Here is a 22,033-nt window from a genome sequence, read left to right on the forward strand (position 1 = left end):
ATAGCCATTATCTTGTAATAACTTTAAACGGAGTATAATCTGTAAAAATACTGAATCACTATGCGGTAAACTAATATGACATTGTAAACCAATTATACTTCAATAAAAAAAGTAAGCTACCTGCCCAAGACCACATAGATGCTGAGAGGAAGTGTCAAGATTCTCCCGAGTCTTCATGCCCTCGAAGCCTGACTCTTGAATCCTTATGACACCAACTTTCATCACAAGGAGAGGCAAGGAGCTGAATGTCCTCATTTATCTTAAGTTCCCATATGTTCAGACCCTAAACTAAGACATCTCCCAGAGAAGGTCAGGACATAAAGTTAAGACAAAGAACATAAAACTTTGGGAGACAAATAGATTCATGAATTGAAAGTAGCCGGCTGGGGTTACATGCTATGGGTGATAGATACGTTTTTTGGATTGGGCTTAGTGTTACACTTGTGTGTTTGCTAGGAGGTAAACACCAAGATTATTTGTGTCTTTTCCTGATGTTTAATGTAGAGCCAGAATTCTCCTAGTAGGCCAGGCCAATGGAATGGGGCCTGTCTTCTTTAAACTTTAGAATCCAAAGGATTTATTAAAGTTGGTCAGACATTGAGGCTGCACACCAGGGCTCGTCTGAAGACTTGACAGGGCTGGATTCCAGAAGGTCTAATTAGTTAGAAAACGTAGGGGAAACTTCAAGATTCCTGCCAATGGGTGGCGCCATGTTAGCTGCCCTCACAACAAACTCCTGGCTTGCCCACTGGCTGGAAGAGAAATAATATAGTCATTTCAGAACAATAAGGAAGTTATTTTTTCCTTGTGCTGACTCCGAGGCCAAGGACTAAAGCACTAGCTTTGGAGTTGAGAAGACCTCAGTTCAGTTCCCAACCTTGAACTTAACTCTTGCTCTGTGGTATAAAGCAATTATTTTACTTTTCACTTCATCATGTTATTGGATCAAAATGAGGGACATCCAGGGCTGCTCCAGAGCGCAGTTTGCATTGCAGTCGAAAGGACATGCACCAAGCTGTACATGGCGGCCCTGCTAAACTTATACAGCAGGTGGGGCATGAAGGCCACCCAGCAGAGCTCCCTCTCTTTCCCTAGTCTCCATTCTGTTATGCTCAGTTCAGGAACTATATATAATTCACCCTCTATGCGTCAGGCACTGTGCTAGGTGCTGGGGATAGAGAGACAATTAAGACAGTTTTTGCTGTCCAGACACTTCCATTCTAACAAGAGGGACACAAACAGGCAAACATAATTGCAATGAGGGTATGAGGCATGTACGATTGGAAGTGTGCAGAGGGTGTGGAAACAGTACAGAGGAGTACTGAGTACTGAGAGGGTCGAGGAAGACTTTCAGAGATGCTGATATACAAACAACATTCGGAAGGATGAATAGTAGTTCAGACGTGAAAATGGAAAGGACAGCAAAGGGAAGAGCACATACAAAGGCCCAGAAACGCCAACAGAGGAACCTCAGGCCCTTTCAGGAATTTGGCTGCATGCTCGTACATCCCCAGCGCGGCTCAGGAGCGCAAGAACAGCCACCAGCTCTGAGAGCTGTACAAACAGCTGCTCTCTCCAGCTCCTTGCTTGCACCTCCAAGGGTCTCTGACCCACTTGGCTCAGATCTTTTGCTCCTAATTCTGGCCTCCAGGCGCCTGGCCCCAGTGACATGGGATGGCTATGTTTTCCTGACCTTGATTTTCTTCTGGGCGTGATCTACTCTGTGATCTGCCACTATGAGAGACACTCCCCCTCCCACCATGCTCTGTGGTGCCCTAAAGGCCAGCCCAGCCCAGCCTTCCCAACAGGGACCAGACACATACAAGGATCTGCAAGTTGTCTGAAGGAGCTAGAGTGAAAAATATAAGTGGGACAAGGAAGTGGCAGGAGACCAATATGGTTCCTGCTAAAGAGTATGGACTTGATCCTACAGACGGGGGAGCCACTGAAGGGCATGATGCAGTGGTGGGGGGAGCGTGGAGACTGGCAGATTCTGATTTGTCTTCTTCAGGGTGACTCTGGTGGTGACGGGGTGGATGTACTGGAGGGAGAGACAGGAGCAAGGGGAAAATCAGCGCAGGAGGCTGTTGCAATAGTCCAAGCAAGACTTGAGCAGGAGAGAAAGCTGGGCTTCCCTGCCATTCACTGCTGGTACCCTCAATCGGGACCTCCCCGGAGGCAAGGGCAGGACAGACCTGGGGTCCCTTTAACTCATCCTGGTTGTTCTATAACCCTCCATCATGGTTCTAACTCTTACATTTGAAGGCTGCATCCTACTCCATCACCATCATTGTTCTCCTCTCCTTCTTCCCCTCCTCCTCCTCCTCCCCCTCCTCCTCCTCCTCTCCCCTCCTCTTCCTCTCCCTCCTCCCCCTCCTCCTCCTCCCTCTCCCCTCCTCCTCCCCCTCCTCCTTACCCTCCCCTTCCTCCTCCCTCTCCCCTCCTCCTCCCCCTCCTCCTTACCCTCCCCTTCCTCCTCCCTCTCCCCTCCTCCTCCCCCTCCTCCTTCCCCTCCTCTTCCTCCCCCCTCCTCTTCCTCTCCCTCCTCCCCCTCCTCCTCCTCTCCCTCTGCCTCCTCCTCCCCCTCCTCCTTCCCCTCCTCTTCCTCCCCTCCTCTTCCTCTCCCTCCTCCCCCTCCTCCTCCTCTTCCTCCTCCCTCTCCCCCTCCTCCTCCCCCTCCTCTCCCTCCTCTTCTTCCTCCCCCTCTTCTCCCCCTCCTCCTCCTCCACTCCCCCTCCTCCTCTTCCTTCTCCTTCTTCTTCCTTTCATTCTCTCTCTCTCTCTCCCACCCACCCCCCTCTCCTGGAGCAACATATTTTGCCTCCTTTCTCTAGCACAAGCCTCCCTGAAGGGAGAAAATGGAAAAATAAAACAGAAAAGCAAATCTGAACTATAAAAAACTAACTGAAGAATAGTCAGCAGGGGTCTTGTGAGAAGCAGGTATGACCCACAAGACTACTGCCCTTGCCACTTTAAAACAGAAGCCCCTGTGATAAGGAGGATCAATAAAGGTTTGGTCTTTCCCAAGTCTAGAAACTCTGGGATGCTCCACAAATATTTAAAACAACTTTCATCACAGACACCATCACCTTGGAGCCTGGAGGAGGAACTCTCAGCCCTCTGCAACGATCCTGCCAGCAGACAGTAGGAAATAGAGACCCACTAAACAACACCCTTGGGCCCATGTTCTGGCTTCCCTGTGACCATCTGCCACCTTCAACTTGCCCAGGACTATCTTCAGTGACTTTCCCCAGGTCACGGCAACCTGTTTACAGACATCTAGAATTCCCAGGCACTTTTAGGACAAGGGACTCGGGATGTGTCCAAGTGGGCAGCAAAGTCTTCTCTAAGAGAAGCCGTTCCTCCAGATCTATTTCTGCCGATGTAAACACTTGCCAAAGAAACAAGGCATGTGGGCATGCGCCGGCACCGCAGGCCCTCGGGTTGCTGCAAAAGGCAACTGGAAAGTCACATGTCATAACAGTGGAAAGTACATATGCAACTATTCTTAGCCCTGGAATGTATACACTGTCTCCCTGCCCAGCAGTTCTTTCACAAAGGTCTAGAAAACTGTGAAAGTACCTTCAGCATAAACAAGTCCAGAATTCTCCCAGGACAAATTATTTGCCAACTGAAGGAAAGGCCTGGGTTTATGGTTTCATTTGGAGCGAGAGGTGGAAACTCTCCGGAGGGACCAGCCGGAGCAGGTATCGGTGGATGTCACTGCAGCAAAACAAGGTAAATAGCTCGAATGTTTAATTCTTCTGCAGGTAGACGGACAGCCAGATGTCATCCAATAAACCTGTCCAGGGTATTGTTTGGTCTCTGCTTTCTATTTATCTCATTTTAAAAACAAAACCCACAAGACTCTGTGAAGTCATGCTTTAAAAAAGAAAAAAAAATCTCAAACGTCCACTTTCATCCCTCATTTCTATCTTGTTACAGAGGCCACACCCCCAGAATGACATGGGGAATGACTAACACCCAGAAAGATGTTTAGATGAGTTTACTAAATAACAGACATGCTGAGAATCTGGAGAAAGGTTCACAGACTTCTGCTGGTCAAATGCACAGACTGTCATCTTGCTTCAGGTTAACATTTCAGACCATGTGACCATTTGCCGCCTTCAACTTGCCCAACTTATCCAACCACCTTCTCTTTTTTTTTGTTTTTCTTTTGTTTTGTTTTGTTTTTCTCAGATTGTCCGCAGATGCTATTTGCCTGTTACCTTTTAGAGTAATCGTAACCAAAAAAAAGAGGTGTCAGCTGTGAGGCCCACGCCACAGGTGGTCTCCCTTTCTGATCTTCCCTGAGCCATATTCTTGGCAATACCCACAGGCGTCTTGGTGAATGGACATAGGTGCTCTAAGTCTTGGAGCCGCCACAGCTAAACCCTCCAGCACGTGCTCCCTCTTGGGACTTCTCCCCATCTTTGTAGGATGGACGAGGAATCGCCAGATGGGCTGCTCTTCAAAGACCATGACTTCTCCTCTGACTTGTTGAGGCAGCTCAATGGCTTGAGGCAAAGCAGGATCCTGACTGATGTGAGCATCTGCGCTGGGGCCTGGGAGGTCCCCTGCCACCGCAACGTGCTGGCCTCCAGCAGCCCCTACTTCAGGGCCATGTTCTGCAGCAACTTCCGGGAGAGCAGCGAGCCCAAAGTCCAGCTGAAAGGCCTCGACTCTGCAACTCTGGAGCGGATCATCCTGTATGTGTACACGGGCGAGGCGCACATCACAGCGGAAACCGTCCTGCCCTTGATGGAGGCCGCCTCCATGCTGCAGTACCCCAGGCTGCTTGAGGCCTGCTCCTCCTTCCTACAGAGCCAGCTGGCCCCCAGCAACTGCCTGGGCGTGATCAGACTCTCTGAAATCTTCAGCTGTGAGACCCTCAGGAAGAAAGCCAGGGAGGTGGCCCTGACGTACTTCCCAGAGGTGGCCGCATCAGCTGATCTGAAGGAGCTCCGTGCCTTGGAACTGAGAGACTACCTGGGAGATGACGGGCTCTGTGCGGAGGAGGAGAAGGTGTTCGAGGCCCTCATGGTTTGGATCAAGCATGACCTCCAGACTCGGAAGCAATACATGCAGGAACTGTTCAAGCAGGTCAGGCTGCAGTACGTCCACCCAGCCTTCTTCTACCACTTCATCGCCAACGACGCCCTCCTGCAGTCCTCGCCCCCCTGCCAGACCATCTTGGAGACAGCCAAGAGGCAGATGTTTTCTTTGTACAGCACCACCAGTGCCCCGGACCTCCAGCCTCTGTGGCATGTCCCCCCAAGAAACTCTTACCAAGACTTCCTCATCCTCTTGGGTGGAAGGAAGGACAACCAGCAGACCACCAGGGACGTCCTGCTGTACGACGGACAGACTGGCCAATGGCAGAGCCTTGCCAAACTCCCAGCCCGGCTGTATAAGGCCTCGGCTGTCACCTTGCACCGCAGCATCTACCTGCTGGGAGGCATGGCGGTGGGCACGGGGAACAGTGTGCCCAGTCCCAAGGTCTACATCTTCTCCCTGAAGTTCAATCAGTGGAAGCTGGGGCAGCCCATGCTGGCAGCCCGCTACTCCCACAGAAGCACCGCCCACAAGAACTTCATCTTCTCCATCGGGGGGATTGGAGAAGGACACGAGGTCATGGGCTCCATGGAGAGATATGACAGCATCTGCAACGTCTGGGAGAGGATGGCCAGCATGCCACTGGGGGTCCTCCACCCTGCAGTCGCTGTGAAAGACCAAAGACTCTACCTTTTTGGGGGAGAGGACATCATGCAGAACCCTGTGCGCCTTATCCAGGTAAATGGTCCCTCCCACCATGGCTACACATACACACACACGCACACACACACATATATACATACACAAATACATGCATATACACATACACACATACATATACACATATGTACATGTACACTGCATACACAAGCACATACATATATATACATACATACATACACATATACACACATACATATAATACATACATATATGCTTGTCAGTTGCAGGGGAAGGAAAAAGGAGAGAGGGAGAGAAGGAAGGAAGGAAGTTAGTTTAATTTCAGCCAGATTTTATCCATTTATGAATTCTTTTTGTGTAAGGTTAATACATACAGAGGTACATCAAATACATCTAAAGGTTCTACCTAGAACACATCGAATGCCAGATAGTGAAGTCCTATAGGAATATCGCAGATGCTTCTAACCAAAATCAGTAAGGCTTTAAAAGAAGACTCCCAAGCACTGGTCCATAGTCTGTTACCAAATCCCCTGGAACCTGACCTCAGATCTGCTGAATCAAAACCTCTATGTATGGGGTTTTGACATTTACTGTTTACAAGCGTTTACAGGGGATTCTAAGGCACAGTCAGGTTGTGGAACCCCTGCCTTAAATGACAGGTGGATGCTAATGTCACTGACAAGCTCTCTGAGAAGTGTGATTAATAAAGATCAAAATGTCAGAATATTGGGTGTTTTCCACCTTGACACAAGTTCTAATCTCTGCAGTTCACCTAGATATGAAAAACTTCAAGCCTCTACGTGATATATAAAGATAATCATGGAGGCCCCTGAGATCTGCTCTGTTCATTTAGAGGAGTTATATTGGGTGCTAACCACAGAGAAGGCCCTGGGGACATGGACATGAGCAGTAAATCCCACTTACCCTCCAGGAGCTTACGAGACAACTGCAATTCAGATGCTGAATAGAGGGGTGCTCTAAGAGCATAAGGGGTGCCCTAAACCAGTCTCGAGGGAATCGGGGAGGGTGTGAGGGTTCAGGGAACTCTGGAGGGAACTCTGTGAGGTTGGTTTAAGCTGACTTGAGCAGAGAGGCAGAGGAAGAGAGAAGGCAGGTGAGGATGAAGAGTGAAAGAGGAGGAGGACGTACAGGGCGGACAGAGGGCTCTGACGTGGACAGAGGTGGGCGGGCAGCTTCCCTGAGCAGGTGAGCCTGCGTCTGGAGCAGGAGTCACACTCATCTGCTGAGGGAGGGGTGGCGTTCCCTGGTAAGGGAACAGCTGGCACGAAGGCCCTGAAGCAGACAGGGGCGCGGCCCTTCACCTGGAGGAGCCGAAAGCATGACCAGGTCGCAGCAAGTCTGTGCACCAAGGCGGAGCTGGGGATGGTCAGTCCCCCCATAATCTCTCTCAGCCCCCTTCCCAAGCCACGTAAGCAACCCCCTCCACCAGACTGCTGCCCCTGAGACCCTCGTACAGAAATTCCAGAACATTCCTGGGGGGATGAGTGTGGAGATGAGGCTGATCTGGCAGGGCTTTCCAGGCCTTGTCAAGGAATTGGGGTTCAAGCCTAAGAGTAGCAGGGTAGGTGAAGTAGTCAAATTTGCATTTTTAGAATTTCCTTCTGGACGCTGTGTGGAGAAGGCACTGGAAGAGGCCTGAGTGGACAAAGGAAGGAGAGTTGGGAGATTCTTCTAGAAGTCCAGGCAAGGGATGATGGTGGCTCAGACTAAGTTGGTGCCAGTGGAAACAGAGAAAAGTGATAATTTCAATGCAATCCTTTTCTTGTTTTTCTCTTTCCTTCACTTCTCCAGCCCATATTGTCAACTCTTCCCTGACCATCTAGGCAGATTCTAAGTCTGTTCCAAATCCCACTCATTTACTTGAGCCAAGGGAGACATGTTCTGTTCCCCCTCCAAGCTCTGGCCACACAACACAGGTATAATAAAGAGCTTCTGTGTAAAGCTAGAGCCCCTCCTACATTTTTTAAAACTATTTTTCAAAATAAAGTCAACAACTATGTTGATGATTTCACATTACAAAATTGTTACCTATTCCTAAGAATAAATACAAAGCTCACAAAAGCTTTTAAGCTACCTCATCAAGAAGTGCTTAGGACAATTAAACAAGCTTAAATAGCCAAAAACCAAAAACCAAAACACTAACATGTGAGTGATTCTTTTACACTGCAGTCATGAGAAGGGGAAAATGGGGAAAGTATTAATTTGGAAGCTCTTCTTATCTACTTAGCATTAGCTTTGTAACGGAAATTATACTCATTCAGATATCGTTTAAGATGAATGCTTGGGGTTACCTGATGGGGTAGGTTGGATTTTCAAGTATAGGTTCAAAGATTTCTTCATCGGATGGTTTTTTTTTTTTTTTTTTTTTTAACAAAATCTCTAGTTAGTCTGTTATTGCACAAATGCACTTTTTTTTTTTTAGAAATTCACGTTCTTTTTTATTTATTTATTTATTTATTTATTTATGACTGTGTTGGGTCTTCGCTTCTGCACGCGGGCTTTCTCTAGTTGTGGCAAGTGGGGACCACTCTTCATCGCGGTGCGCGGGCCTCTCACCATCACGGCCTCTCCTGTTGCGGAGCACAGGCTCCAGACGCGCAGGCTCAGTAATTGTGGCTCACGGGCCCAGTTGCTCCGTGGCATGTGGGATCCTCCCAGACCAGGGCTCGAACCCGTGTCCCCTGCATTGGCAGGCAGATTCTCAACCACTGCGCCACCAGGGAAGCCCCATCGGATGGTTTATCTGCACGCAAGCATTCTTTTTAAGGACTAGACTGCCATGGCGTTACTGTGCAAATTGTGTGTGTACTGTACCTTTCTCCCTGGCCTTCTTTCTACCCCTACTGCTGGATGGCGTTAAGCAAATCCTTTACCATAACAAAGTATCACTTCCTCCATGGGTCAAAGACCATCCTTTGTTGTCCTTGCCTCATCCTCTCTGGCGGTATGGTGAGGATTGTAAACAAATGTTTAATCTATTTTTGAAACCATCCCCAAAGCTAATAGAGAACAGAAAGCCAGGAGCCAATTACTCAAGTAAAATGCAACCAGTGTTTGCTTTTCCTCCAAGGATCTCATGTTTCCCAAGAGTGTTCACTACATATTTGCAGATGAAACCATGAGGCTTGACAGCCATTGTGGTTGCCCCTGTCTCTAGCTGTGGCCTCCTCTATGCTTCACCAACTTTAAGGACTGACAGAGACTTCAAGAGGGCTTCAGTCTTGAAAGTCTCCATCAAGAAAGCCACACTGAAGAAAAAGGAACCGTCCTACACTGTTGGTGGGAATGTAAACTGGTACAGCCATTATGGAGAACAGTATGGAGGTTCCTTAAAAAATTTAAAATAGAGTTACCAAATGATCCAGCAATCCCACTCCTGGGCATATATCTGGAGAAAACCATAATTCAGAAAGATACATGACCCCAGCGCTCATTGCAGCACTACTTAACACTAGCCAAGACATGGAAGCAACCTAAATGTCCATCAATAGATGAATGAATAAAGAAGATGTGGTATATATATACAATGGAATATTATTCAGCCATAAAAAAGAATAAACTAATGTCATTCACACAACATGGATGGACATAGAGATTATCATACTAAGTGAAGTAAGCCAGACAGAGAAAAAGACAAATATCATATGACATTGCTTATCTGTGGAATCTAAAAAAAAAAACCAAAAAAAAAGATACAAATGAACTGACTTACAAAACAAAAACAGACCCACAGATATAGAAAACAAACTTATAGTTATCAAAGGGGAAAGCTGGGGTGGCAGGGGGATAAATTAGGAGATTGGGATTAACATATACACACATATATAAAATAGGTAACTAACCAGGACCTACTGTATAGCACAGGGAACTATACTCAATATTTTGTAATAATCTATAAGGGAAAAGAATCTGAATTCAGTTATATATATACATATATATATATATATATATATAGAACTGTATCACTGTGCTGTTCACCTGAAACTAACACATTGTAAATCAACTATACTTCGATTTTAAAAATCTATAAAAGGGACTTCCCTGGCGGTCCAGTGGTTAAGACTCCTCGCTTCCACTGCAGGGGACACGGTTTTGATCCCTGGTCAGGGAATTAAGATCCCACATGCTGCGGGGCACAGCCAAAAATACAAACCATCACCAAATATCTTTAAACACTACTAATACTGAAATAAAAGCAAATTAAAATAGTAAATGCTTTTTTTTAATCTATTAAAAAATAAAATAAAGAAAAGCCACATCTCCATGGCCTCAAGCAGAGCCATGAGTGTGGTGGATAAAGGCATGGATTCTGGGTTCAATCAGACCAGCTCTTCTACTACTCTAGCTGTGTGACCTTGAGCATGTCATTTCACCTCTCTCAGCCTCAATGGTCTAATCTGGAAAATAGAGGGAAGTAATGGTATCTACACCATAGGATGGTTGTGAAGATCCAATTTGGTAAAATGATAAAATATAAGGCCTTTAATATGGTGGCAAAAATATTTTGTACAGAAAGAATTTCCAGTCAAGAATATTGGAATATTTTGTTCCTTCGTTTCTTATATGAAGTCCATCCTATATCTCTTGTGCTAAATTCTGCCAGTAATGAACTAATTGGCATTTGACATTTAAACTCTAAACTGAGGGATCTAACAGGAGCACGTGTTCTGGGAATCATGATTTGCTACTCTATTTCAGACCAAGGCCAAGGAATCCTGCCTCCACCTCTTTGCTCTTTCTTCCTTTTCTCATGCTTACTTTTTTCTAGGATTCTAATGACTTTAAGGCATGACCTGCTGTTCAAAAGCCTTCCTCCTTTAACCCCAAATTTATTCTTGGCCCTAAGAGCCTCTCGGATACACTGGAACATTTAGAAATTTAAACATGAGCCAGAAATAAAAATGATTGAAAAATCACTGGTTTTACGCATGTCCAAGTTGCTCCATTTCTCATTGAAAGGAAAGAAATGTCCCAAGCAAGGTAAGCAAACACATACTACAAACACTTAACTCTCGGTCCATTCCATAGACACACAGCCACTGAGCTCACAGGGCCACATAAACACCAATTTCTGGGAACATTCTTCTTTCTGTTATTTAATTACATTTTGTTTACTGACAGTAAGATAACTACATTTTAAGAACTGGGAAAAAAAGTGAAAAGAAAGAGAAATCACCGCTCTTTCACCCTCTTAATTACTATTTCTATCTTTTAAAAACGTTATCACTTTAAAATGCAGTGCCGTGATTATACTTCTCTGTCAGGTTTATCACATTTCCAGAAACACGTGGTTCAAAATGGAGACGAGAATGATCAAGAATGTATGTGCGCCTGCCGTGGTACTTGGGGAGCGGATTGTCATCGTGGGAGGTGAGTTTTAACAGAAGATCGAGAGGCTGGACATGAACTTGGCAACTCCCGTGGGAAAACGGTCACTGATGTTTTTCTACGAGACAGTCTTTTTTTATAAATTTATTTATTTATTTATTTATTTATTTATTTTTGGCTGCGTTGGGTCTTCGTTGCTGCACGTGGGTTTTCTCTAGTTGTGGCGAGCGGGGGCTGCTCTTCGTTGCGGTGCACGGGCTTCTCATTGCGGTGGCTTCTCTTGTTGCGGAGCACGGTCTCTAGGCACACGGGCTTCAGTAGTTGTGGCTCACGGGCTCTGAAGCACAGGCTCAATAGTTGTGGCGCACGGGCTTAGCTGCTCCGTGGCATGTGGGATCTTCTTGGACCGGGGATCGAACCCATGTCCCCTGCATTGGCAGGTGGATTCTTAACCACTGCACCACCAGGGATGTCCCAAGACAGTCTTTTTAAAAGCGCATAACTGAACCACTTTGCTCTACACCTGAAACTAACACAACATTGTAAATCAACAATTCCCCAATATAAAATAAAAAATAAATTTAAAAAAAATAATAAAAGTACACCCATCCAACTAGGGGAGTGTGGATGACTTGACAAAGCTCTTTTCTCATCCAGAAGTTTCTCCCTGTCAAACAAGGAATGAAATAATGAACCTATTTCACAGAGTTGTGATCATAAAATGTGCTCATCTATCTAAACCACTTAGCGCTATCCCAGACCCGGGGCAAATACTCAAAAAAACATTTACTGCTGTAAATAAGATTAGCTGCTAAGGGATAATTTCTCTGTAATTGTAGTATAATACTATGGTTAAGAGGGTTGGTTTGGGGGTCAGATAGACCTGGGTTCAAATCCTGACTCTGTCACTAACTGGCTGTACACTCTTAGGCAAGTTATTCATCTCTTTGTGCCTCAGTGTGCTGATCTGTAAAATGGGGATCAGAAGAGTACCCATCAGATAGGGCTGTCGTGGGGACCCACTTCTGAGTTCCCAAAGGCTCCGTCTTGGGATTGTTAAAGCTCTTGGATGAGCATATGAGAAAGATGAAAAAGCTAACGAGGCTGAGAAGGCCACTGGAATCTCTGCTCTCAATCTAAGAACGAACGACATAAGTGTTGCCCTCACTTCGAGTTAAGATGCAGAGACTGAAGTCAGATGGATCTGGGTCCAAATCCCAGCTCTGCCACACACAAGACATTGGGCAGGTTACGGAAACATTCCACGCTTTAGCTCAGAGGCCAGCCTCAGGGTTAGGCGATGACAGAGATCAGACAGGTCCCCGGACTGCTGACCTCCAGTCCCAAATAAGCATCACTGACCTTGTCGATATGCCATTTGGTTTTCAGGTTACACAAGGAGGATCCTTTCTTATGACCCTCAGTCCAACAAATTTGTCAAATGCGCAGACATGAAAGACCGGAGGATGCACCACGGGGCCACGGTGATGGGGAACAAGCTCTACGTGACTGGTGGGCGGCATCTGACCACAGACTGTAGCATCGAGGACTCGGCCTCCTTCGACTGCTACGACCCTGAGACCGACACCTGGACGACCCAGGGGCAGCTGCCTCATAAGCTCTTTGACCATGCCTGCCTCACTCTCCGGTGCATCCCTCACCCCTCCACCATCCCCTGAGGCCCATGAGAAACTGAGAAGTCATCTGTCCTAGTCAAGATGCTCTTGTTGCAAGAGACAGAACCCAACTCCAAAAAGCTTAACCCTGGAAGGGTGCAGGGAGAGCTCACAGAACGGAAAGTTCCAGAGCCTGGAGGCCTGGGACCAAGCACACTGTTGACAGAACACTGTCTCTCTGTCTCTGTCTCTATCTCTGTCTCTGACTCTTTATCTTTTCTCTCTCCCTTTCCCTTTCTCCCTCCCTCCTTCTCTACCTCATCTCTGTTAGGCTCTACTCTACAAATAAGCTTCTTTATCCACACAGTGTGAGAACAATGGCAACTGATAAATCCAGACCCACACTCTCTAGCTTGGCATCTTCGGGAAAGAACTTTACCATTATCCATATAATAACTGCCTCCCAAAACGATGCTGATTGGCCCTTTTTGAACTCCATGCCTCCCTCTTGAGCCAATCACTGTTTCCAGATTGTGCTACTAGAGTTGGCTTGTCCTGGGTCATGTCTCTACGGGCAGAGGTGGGGTTAATGGTTGTCATTGACAACCTATCTGAACTGCGTATAATGGGATAGAAATGGTTCCCCAAAGCAAGAAATAAATGCTGAGCTGATTAAAAACCACATCTTCCCAGAACATCACAGAAATTCAGAATGAGAGGGCAAAGACACCCAAGAGGGTTTCTGGAAGCACTTAGTCCAGGTGGCAGCAAGAGCAATTGCCATGACTGTGTTTCTCTGCATTCTAGGATGTAGTGCATTGGAATTCCAGAAGAGTATGTGAAACTCAGTATCCAGTGTTTGCAAAATTATCTGCACCAGCAGAATAAAGTGTGTTTCTGGTGCCAAATGATGTTTTCCTCTAGCCTCTGTGGAGCTGTAAACCTACAGAATTAAGCAAGATTTTCAATTTGGTAAATGTTATGAGAATTGCTGTTCTGAGGAAAGTCAACAAATTCCTTCAGAGATTACAGCAATTACGGCCCTTCCAATGCCTGGGCTGACTTTCCCTACGGCCCTCTTTGTCTCAAAGAGCCTCCCACACTGGCTCAGTCCCAAACTCGGGAACTAACTGAAGCTGCTAGCACATTACAATCACCTAGGAAGATGTTTGAAAATGGGGCTACGCCCCATTCAGGATGCACAGACAGGGATTCTCAGAGGTGGGACCAGAGCTATGTGTTTTTGAAAAGCATCCCAGATCATTGCAATGTACGTGCAGTGAGGTCGAGAACCGCCCCCCGCCCAGCTGCGGGCACAGAAGACCTTCACCTGCTGGTCCCATCCCCATCCTGGCCTGCCCCCCCCCCACCCGCAGCCCAGCAAGGGAGGCGAAGTCCTCTCCCCACCTGGGATGAGTGTTGCCGCCCTGAGCCTGGCACCACGGTGCCCCCAAGTTGACGCCTTCCTCCCCGTCCAGCTCTCCACGTCCACGTTCTGGACTTTTCCTTTCTTCCTAGTTCGTATTTTTTGCGCTCTTTCTCCTGCTGGGGTCTGAAGCTCTGCCCTGCTCCCCAGACCACTTGGTTGTGGTCCAGACACCCTCCCCAGATGATCACCCTGGATGCTGTCGCCTGAGCTGTTGGCTGGCCTGATTTCAGCCTCTTCTCTTTGAACCTCTTTGTTCAGGCTCTCGATCCCCCCTCTCCCTGAAACTGTACTTGTGAAAGTGACCAGTGACTCCGACAGTGCCTACACGGCAGCCCATTTTCACTTCTTGTCGGACTTGACCAGTCGGCAGCATATGACCCACTGACCCTCTCTCCATCCTGAAATACCTTCCTCTCGGCCTCTGGGACACCACCTTGCTCCTGCTTCTCTTTCTTCTCCCTGCAGTTCACTCTCGTCTCCTTGTTTCCCTGGCAAATACGTGGTGGCTGACTCACCCCCGTGCTCAGCCCTGAGAACGTTTTTGTATCTACTCTCACTCCCGGGGTGCATGAGCTCTCCCAGCGCATGGCTTTCCACACTGTCCCAACGCTGCTGACTTTCCAGCTTTCTCTGACTCCGGACTCCACTGCTTGCCCTACGTCTCCACATCAGTGCTAAGTAGACACCTCAAACTAAACATGTTCAAGGTCACTCTTTCCTCTCCAAGACAACTCCTCCCATAGGCTCCTCCACTCTGGGACAGAACAATACCTTCTCCCAGTTTCTCAGGCCCAAAGCCTCGGACACTACTCTTGGCTCTTTCTCTCACACTTCACTCCGTTTGTTCCAAGAATATGCAGAGACTGACCGCGTCTCACCACCCATAGCTCTGTCTCTGGTCCCAGCTGCCACCTTGACTCAGCTGGACCATCACCGTCATTTCTTCACTGGTCTCTCCGCTGCCACCTTTGCCCCTGAACCTCTTCTCAACACGGCAGCCTGTGTGATCTTTCACACATATAAAAAGTAAGTCAGAATAGGTCATTCCCCTGTTCCCTCCAAAGCCTTCCCAGCTGTCTCAGACCCCCTGCTGGGAACTGCAAGCTTGCTCACCCACCGGCCCTGCCACCTCTCTGTTCTCGGCTCCTGGCCTCATCTCCTACCATGTACCCCTCTCCCTCAGCGTTAGCCTCCAGCTCACACATTCCCAGCAAGTCTCCACTTTCTGTTTCCACCCTTGCTGTGCCCTCCACCTGAAAACGCTGGCCCCAGTTCATAACCACGTGGTTCGCTCCCTAACGTCCCGCTCAGAGGCGGCTTCCCTGACGGCCCTCATCTGATCCATCAGCAGGTCCTGTCCGCGACACCCCTGAAATAGACCACAAATACCTCCAGCCCCTCTGTCTTCAGTGCGGCTTCTCTGAGTGCAGCCGTCCTCACCTGCTACCAGCCTCCTAACAGACTCGCTGCTTCCATCCCTGTCCCTCTGATTCTTCCTCAAATAACAGGCATTCTTTTTAAAACACGTACCTGATCGTGTTACTTTCCTGCTTAAAATGATGTTGAGTCTTCCAGAGACATTTGCCCGAAGCCCCCAATCCTCCAACTAGCCTCTAGGGCCTTCCATGACCCAGCACCTGCCTATCTCTCTGCCCTCATCTGTTGCTACTCCTCTTCCCCACCCCCCACGCCCGCAGTCATCTCTGCTTCAGTCATCCTTTATTAGCCCCCCTCCTCTCTCTTGCCACAGGGCCTTTGCACTTGCTCTTGCCCCTGCCTGATACACACCTCTCTCACCTCTTCACCTAATGTAATTTCAATTTATACCTGACACTCCAGATTTAAAAAGTCACTGCATCAAGGAGGCCCTCCATGCCCCCTGCCGCCCCAGCCTGGGTCAGCTCTCCTATATGTCCCCTTTGAGACCCTCACCCTATTTGTGATGACTTGATCATCGTTTTCCCCTCTAGAGTCTTACATCTGTCCTGTTTTCCTCTGCATTCCCAGAGTCGGAGCTGGGCTCAGTGTCAGACACATGGATCGCAGATCCTCAATAAACACATGATGAGTGGATGAAAGAATTAGTATATGAACATGGAAGCTGAATCAACACTGGCTCTGGGATCTCCATCTCAAACTCAGAGGTAAGTCTGTGTAGGCACTAGTTTATGCCCCGTCAGGCCCTCTGCTAAGGGGGACAGTCTGTCCTTCCCTCTTTCCCTCCCTTTTCCCCTCTTGAACTGAGTCTGGCGAGTCTGGTTGGCACGGCCTACCTCGGTCAAGCCTGCAGGGTAAAGGGCTTTGTCCAGAGGGCACTATTTGCCTGGGAGTCTTGCCATCTATAAACTCCTTCTGTGGCCTCCAACAGTCCTTCTGTCAGAGACTTGCTAATGCCTTGACTTTCTTTTCCCTTCGTCTCAGTCCAATATTTAATAAGCTGCCAGAGTTTGTGGCTACTCAGAACTTGTCCAAGTCTCCCTGGGGCACAGAAGAACTATGTAAATTGTCTGCTGGGATTTAGAAAGAAAGATGGCACCAGAGCCAAACACGTTCGGACACACATCGCAGGCCAGCTCGTGCATCGAATCAGATGCATCTGTGACAGGTGCATTCACACACCTGGGCATCCTGAGGGCCAAACCCCGTATCTGAACTGGGCTGCAAAACGACCCTCAGGACACAAGGGATCCTTTCCAATCTGCTGAGGATAACCTCAGTCCAACGAAAGACAGAGAAGGTTTTGGCACAAAGCTTCCTCGGTCTCGCTGGCTGAGGGGAGAGCCACAGTCCAGAGCTGAGGTCAAAATATATTTAGCCAGCAGCAGTTAAACTGAAACATTTTAAGTAGAAAAATGTCAACTAGCCTGACTAATCATCTCAACAGGCAACAAGGGAAGGGGGGAAAATGAAGCAGAGTGAGTGCTAAGCAAGAAAACATTAACAAAAATATCAAACACCCTGTCCCAACACATACCAGTGAGCAGGAGGGGGGCCAGCAGAGAAAACAGCATCAGAGGAAAGGAACTGCAGCAGGGGAGTGGTAAGTGGGGGCGCTGGAGGGGCTGCTAGCTTCAGCATTGAAACATGCCCCTCCCAGCCCCAACTCCCAGCAGGCATCTTGGAAGAAGGTCTGCTGTGCTGAGGCCACAGTGCATCAGGCCATGCACTGACCAGGACAGGGCCAGCAGACGCTGCACTGGCTGTCCCCTGGCAGAGCTACATGGCCCCAGCGGGAGAGAGTTGCTGGCATCCTGGCCCCATGCAAACCCTCCCTGACTCTCGCCCCATGAGCAGTGGTGGCTTCGAAGGTGAAAGCCGACCTGGAGCCTCCAGTCTCCCCTCCAGGTGGTCTCCTTATGATCCTGCTTCATCCTCTTCTGCATCCATTCTGTCTGGTGAACAAGAGCAAGTCCCAAGTATCCACATCTTAAAACCAAAGTCCCGAGGTAGACTGAATTTACCTTTGCCACCTACAACAAAAATCTGTAACGTCCCAGAGGCAAGGGCTGTAACTAGCTTTATTCAAACACGTTCTCAGGATGTCTGACACCACCCTCCCCACCCAGCTCCAACATGCCCCCGTGCCTTTGCACATGCTACTTCTCCTGCTATGAGGCCTCCCCCAGCGCCACCTACTGAACTCTTACTTGGCCTTCATCTCCTCCATGGAGCCCTTTCCAACTTTTCTACCCACCTCCCTTCCCCACTTTATTCCAGCTCCTTTCACATTGCAGCACCACAGAGACCTGGCAAATGGAAATGAAAGGGGAGCTCTTCATGGAGGCAAAGACAGACTCTCAGTGCCCTAGAAACCCCGGGCCAAATTCAATCAGCACTTGGCACACAGACAACGCTGACATATTTGTGGAATGAATGAGCGGCTGCACAAACGAACGGGTCCTAAACACCACTGGGGTGTCCATGCTGCTCTGGGTGAGAACAAGGGCTTAATTATCAGACGCACTGGGCTTTAAGTCACGGAGGACCCCCGATGGTGTGTAAGCTTTAAAAATTATTATTGCAGAATGAAAAGCATAGACTAGAGTAGTATGTAATATGGTGGGGAAGAAAATTACACTGATTTTTACCCCAAGAACACTATTCAAAAGAGCACAGCTGACGGCCTTCCGATGATCCAGGTCCCCAGAACTCTCTGCATGCCTTCTGTCCTCCTGGATCATTTTTCAGAGAATCTCCCCTCTCCAGTCATCTGGACTTGGAAGGCATTAAATCCTTTCCCAGCTTCAGGGACCCCCGATGACCTTCCCTTGCCAACAATTGTTTATTAGTGGAAGCAGCATGTTGTGCTGCAGAGAACACAAACGTGGGAGCAAATGAGACCTGGGCTTGGATTCGGGTTCTGCCACTCACTGGCAGTGCAACTTTTGACAGGTTACTTCACCTCTCTGAGCTTCAGTTTCCACATCTGGAAAATGGGTGCATTTTTATCTACCTGAGGGATTATTTGGAGAATGACAAGAAAGATGATGACAGTTAACAGTACAGTGTCTGACATTGAGTGGGCAGTGAACACGGCCAAGTTCCTTTCTCTTCTTCCCTATTTGGTCCTTCTCCCTGTCCTCATTACTGGCTAGTCTGCACGTCCCCGATGAAAAACTTCCCTGAGAGCCCACTTTGACCAAGGAAGAGCAAATAACTCAGACAACCCTGAACAGCCTCTCCCCTCTGGCTGCCACGGCTTCTCACACCTGAGGATCTGATTCCTGCATCTTGCTAACTGGTCCTCCTCTGAGAGCACTCTTGTCTTCTTCATTCATTCACTCATAGACTGTTATGCATGCAACAAATACTGACCAGAGACCCCTACATGCCAGGCACGGTGGTAAATATGGGGGTCATGGAGTGAACAAGGGGGTGAATGAGGCTCCTGCTGTCACCAACATCACAGACTGATGGAGTTTTCCCAACCAGATGTGCTCAAACAGGGAAAGGATGGGAGAATGAGGGCAACACTCTGACACTTCCTTTAGGACTCAGCTCAGACACTGTGTTGGTTCCCAAGGCTGCCATAACAAACTACCACAAACCTGGTGGCTTCAAACAAACTGTGGGAGAAATTTGTTCTCCCACAGTTCTGGAGGCTAGAAATTCAAAATCAAGGTATCGGCAGGGCTGGGCTCCCTCTGAAGGCTCTAAGGAAGTATCTTTCCTCATCTCTTACAGCTTCTGCTGGCTCCTGGAAAACGTTGCCATTCCTTGGCTGGTGGCTGCATCGCTCCAATCTCTGCCTCTGTCATCACAGGACCTTCTTCTCTGTGTGTCCTTCTTGTCTCTTATTGGACTTTGGGCCCACCCTAATCTAGTATGATCTCATCTTGATCCTTACCTTATCACATCTGCAAAGACCCTGTTTCCTAATAAGGTCCCATTCTGAGGTTCTGAGTTGACATGAATTTGGGGAGGAGGCACTATCCAGCCCACTATAGATAACATCTCCCCCAAGAAGGCATCCTGATGAGCCCTCATCGCCCTCTGTCCCAGGCTGGGCCACCATGACGCCGACTCCTCCTCATCTCCCCATTTCATCAGGGGCATCTCATGGCAGGGATGAGAAGATACTCAGTAAATGTGTACCGAGCTGAACTAAACCATATCACAGGGACTAGCAACTCTTTAATGGATTCCAAGGTCAACGTATATGAGAAACAGCTTCTGAGTAGCTTCCCAGAAGTCCAAGGTGAGCAACGTTTGCCAAATGCCAATCAAGAAGGAGCTAGGGTCCATAAGGAGAAGTCCGGGGTCAGGCATGAGAAATGATCTAAGAGAACTAATCTGTTAGCATAATGTTACCACAATGTCTTATTCTCGGTCTTGCCAACATAAGCCTTTGGGGTGACGTCGTGAGAGGCTGCACCTTAAAGCAGAAGCCAATGCTGAGGGTGCTGGAGGGAGGGGTCTGGTTTCTGAAATGTCAGCTCTCATGCAGTCTTACAGGAATTCTAGGCTCCCATTCAAACACCACGTCATTCTCTTCATGTGGGGAATTGGGGTTTTGTTTTCCCTAAAGATAGGCACAAGTCTCTTTTCCTCTTCATTTCACTTGTTTAATTAAGATTTCAGGCCCTGCGGTCCAGAAATCTCCAGTAACACTCCCAGGAGAAGCTGATGGTCCAGAAAATGGTGCTTTGAGGACAGAGATTCAAGAATTCCAGGGGTCTGAAAGACACAAGCACAGAGGTAGGTCCTATTTGAAATCAGAGGCTATCTCTGCAGTTTCCCCAAAGGACCCACTGGCTCTACTCACATTCAGAGACAAGAGGCCACCTCACGGCAACTGCAAAATCAAAACCCTCTGAAAGGGGCTGGAAGGGAGGCAATGTGGAGACATCTATACTCAAGATAAGGCCGAGGAGAAAAATGGTAGAATTTTTCATTAGCAGAGCCTCTGAGACACTTCTCTTTTGTGGAGTATTGGAGAAGAAAACAGAATTAATCCCCACTTTGGCTATAGATTTATTTGACTTAACTTATCTGAAGGGCAAAACTAAGAATGCTAATGGATTTGAAAGAGCCCAGATAATTCTCCACTTGAGACTGAGACCACTGGGGTTTGTGCCCATGGGTGCAACGATTAGCCCTCAGAACATTTTTGCTGAGTGAAGGAATCCATGAGTGATGATGACTAATGTTTATTGCCCAGTTGCTAAGCACCGTACCCACATTACCTGGCTCAGGTATCACAAGAATCTTCCAGCATCCCCTCAGCACCCTTCCTGCAACCCTATCCAAAACAGCCTCCACCCCACCCACTGCATTATTCTTGCTCACACCTTGTATCTTCCCTTCATACCTTTTATCATAATTATTTGTTTTATTTGCTTTCCTGAGTTTACTTAGTTGATGCCCTCACCCAAATGGAAGTTCCATGAGGACGGAGAACAGGGCTGCCTTGGTCACATCTGTTTCCCTGGTTCCTGACACAGAGCAATCCAAACAGGTTTGCTGAACGAATGAATGAATGAACGAATGGCAGCTGGGCATTAGGATGCAGCACAAAGGAGAGAGAAGGTAAATTTTTAGAAGAGCATGGTGGGGGGGGACCCAATATGAGGAAGGAGTTAACTGGCCCTGGGGAAGGCATGTTCTCTGTCCAGGTGAGGGCTATAGGAAGATCACTCTGCAGGCAGCCAGTGGAAGGATGGAGAAATCCAGAGAGTTTATTTATTTATTTTATATATTTATTTTTGGCTGTGTTGGGTCTTTGTTGCTGCACGTGGGCTTTCTCTAGCTGCAGCGAGCAGGGGCTACACTTCCTTGCGGTGCGCAGGCTTCTCATTGCGGTGGCTTCTCTTGTTGTGGGGCACTGGCTCTAGGCACGCGGGCTTCAGTAGTTGTGGCACGCAGGCTCAGTAGCTGTGGCTCGTGGGCTCTAGAGTGCAGGCTCAATAGTTGTGGCGCACGGGCTTAGTTGCTCCGCGGCATGTGGGATCTTCCCGGACCAGGGCTCGAACCCGTGTCCCCTGCACTGGCAGGTGGATTCTCAACCACTGCACCACCAGGGAAGTCCCCAGAGAGTTTAGATGGGCTGCTATTCCCAGTCCCTGGGAGGGATGATGAGTTCTGGTCACTAACATGACAGTGAGGAATAAAGGGAGGGGAGGACATGTGAAACAAGATGGCAGAATCCACGGGGAACTGGACACTAATTGGATGCAGAAAGGGGAAGAGGTGGGAAGCAAGGAGGAGAGAGTGCACAGTTGCTAGCCTGGCTGACCCACAGGATGCCTGTGCCATCAGCAGAGAAGTGCAGGACAAAAGCAAGGGGAAGTATGCCATGGGGCTGCCAGCCAGGAGGTGAAAGCCCCGAGACAGGTACAGAGGCATCCCATGTCCAGAGCAGTGTCCCCTGCCCAGGGGTTTGCACAAGCTCCATGGATCTGTA

At 48.3% G+C, this 22,033-nt stretch overlaps 1 protein-coding gene across 6 annotated transcripts in view; it reads left to right on the top strand.

Moving 5' to 3' along the window:
• The first annotated feature begins 3,547 nt into the window (after positions 1-3,547).
• The window catches only part of KLHL38 (kelch like family member 38), a 28,391-nt gene continuing 9,905 nt past the window's right edge, over positions 3,548-22,033 (top strand). For 2 of the 6 annotated variants that reach the window (XM_059901300.1, XM_059901296.1), the window contains exons 1-8: positions 3,548-3,738; positions 4,201-5,793; positions 11,022-11,127; positions 12,475-15,156; positions 16,138-16,274; positions 19,315-19,828; positions 20,205-20,328; positions 20,980-21,159. In XM_059901300.1, the coding sequence (XP_059757283.1) occupies positions 4,441-5,793; positions 11,022-11,127; positions 12,475-12,764 (1,749 nt within the window). In that variant the 5' untranslated portion in view covers positions 3,548-3,738; positions 4,201-4,440 and the 3' untranslated portion in view covers positions 12,765-15,156; positions 16,138-16,274; positions 19,315-19,828; positions 20,205-20,328; positions 20,980-21,159. Of the gene's footprint in view, positions 3,739-4,200; positions 5,794-11,021; positions 11,128-12,474; positions 15,157-16,137; positions 16,275-17,847; positions 18,064-19,314; positions 19,829-20,204; positions 20,329-20,979; positions 21,160-22,033 lie in introns of those variants that run through there. The other 4 variants (XM_059901297.1, XM_059901298.1, XM_059901299.1 and 1 more) reach the window with 4 other exon arrangements.

This window comes from Balaenoptera ricei, chromosome 17 (assembly GCF_028023285.1).
Source record: "Balaenoptera ricei isolate mBalRic1 chromosome 17, mBalRic1.hap2, whole genome shotgun sequence".
NCBI classification, from domain to species: domain Eukaryota; kingdom Metazoa; phylum Chordata; class Mammalia; order Artiodactyla; family Balaenopteridae; genus Balaenoptera; species Balaenoptera ricei.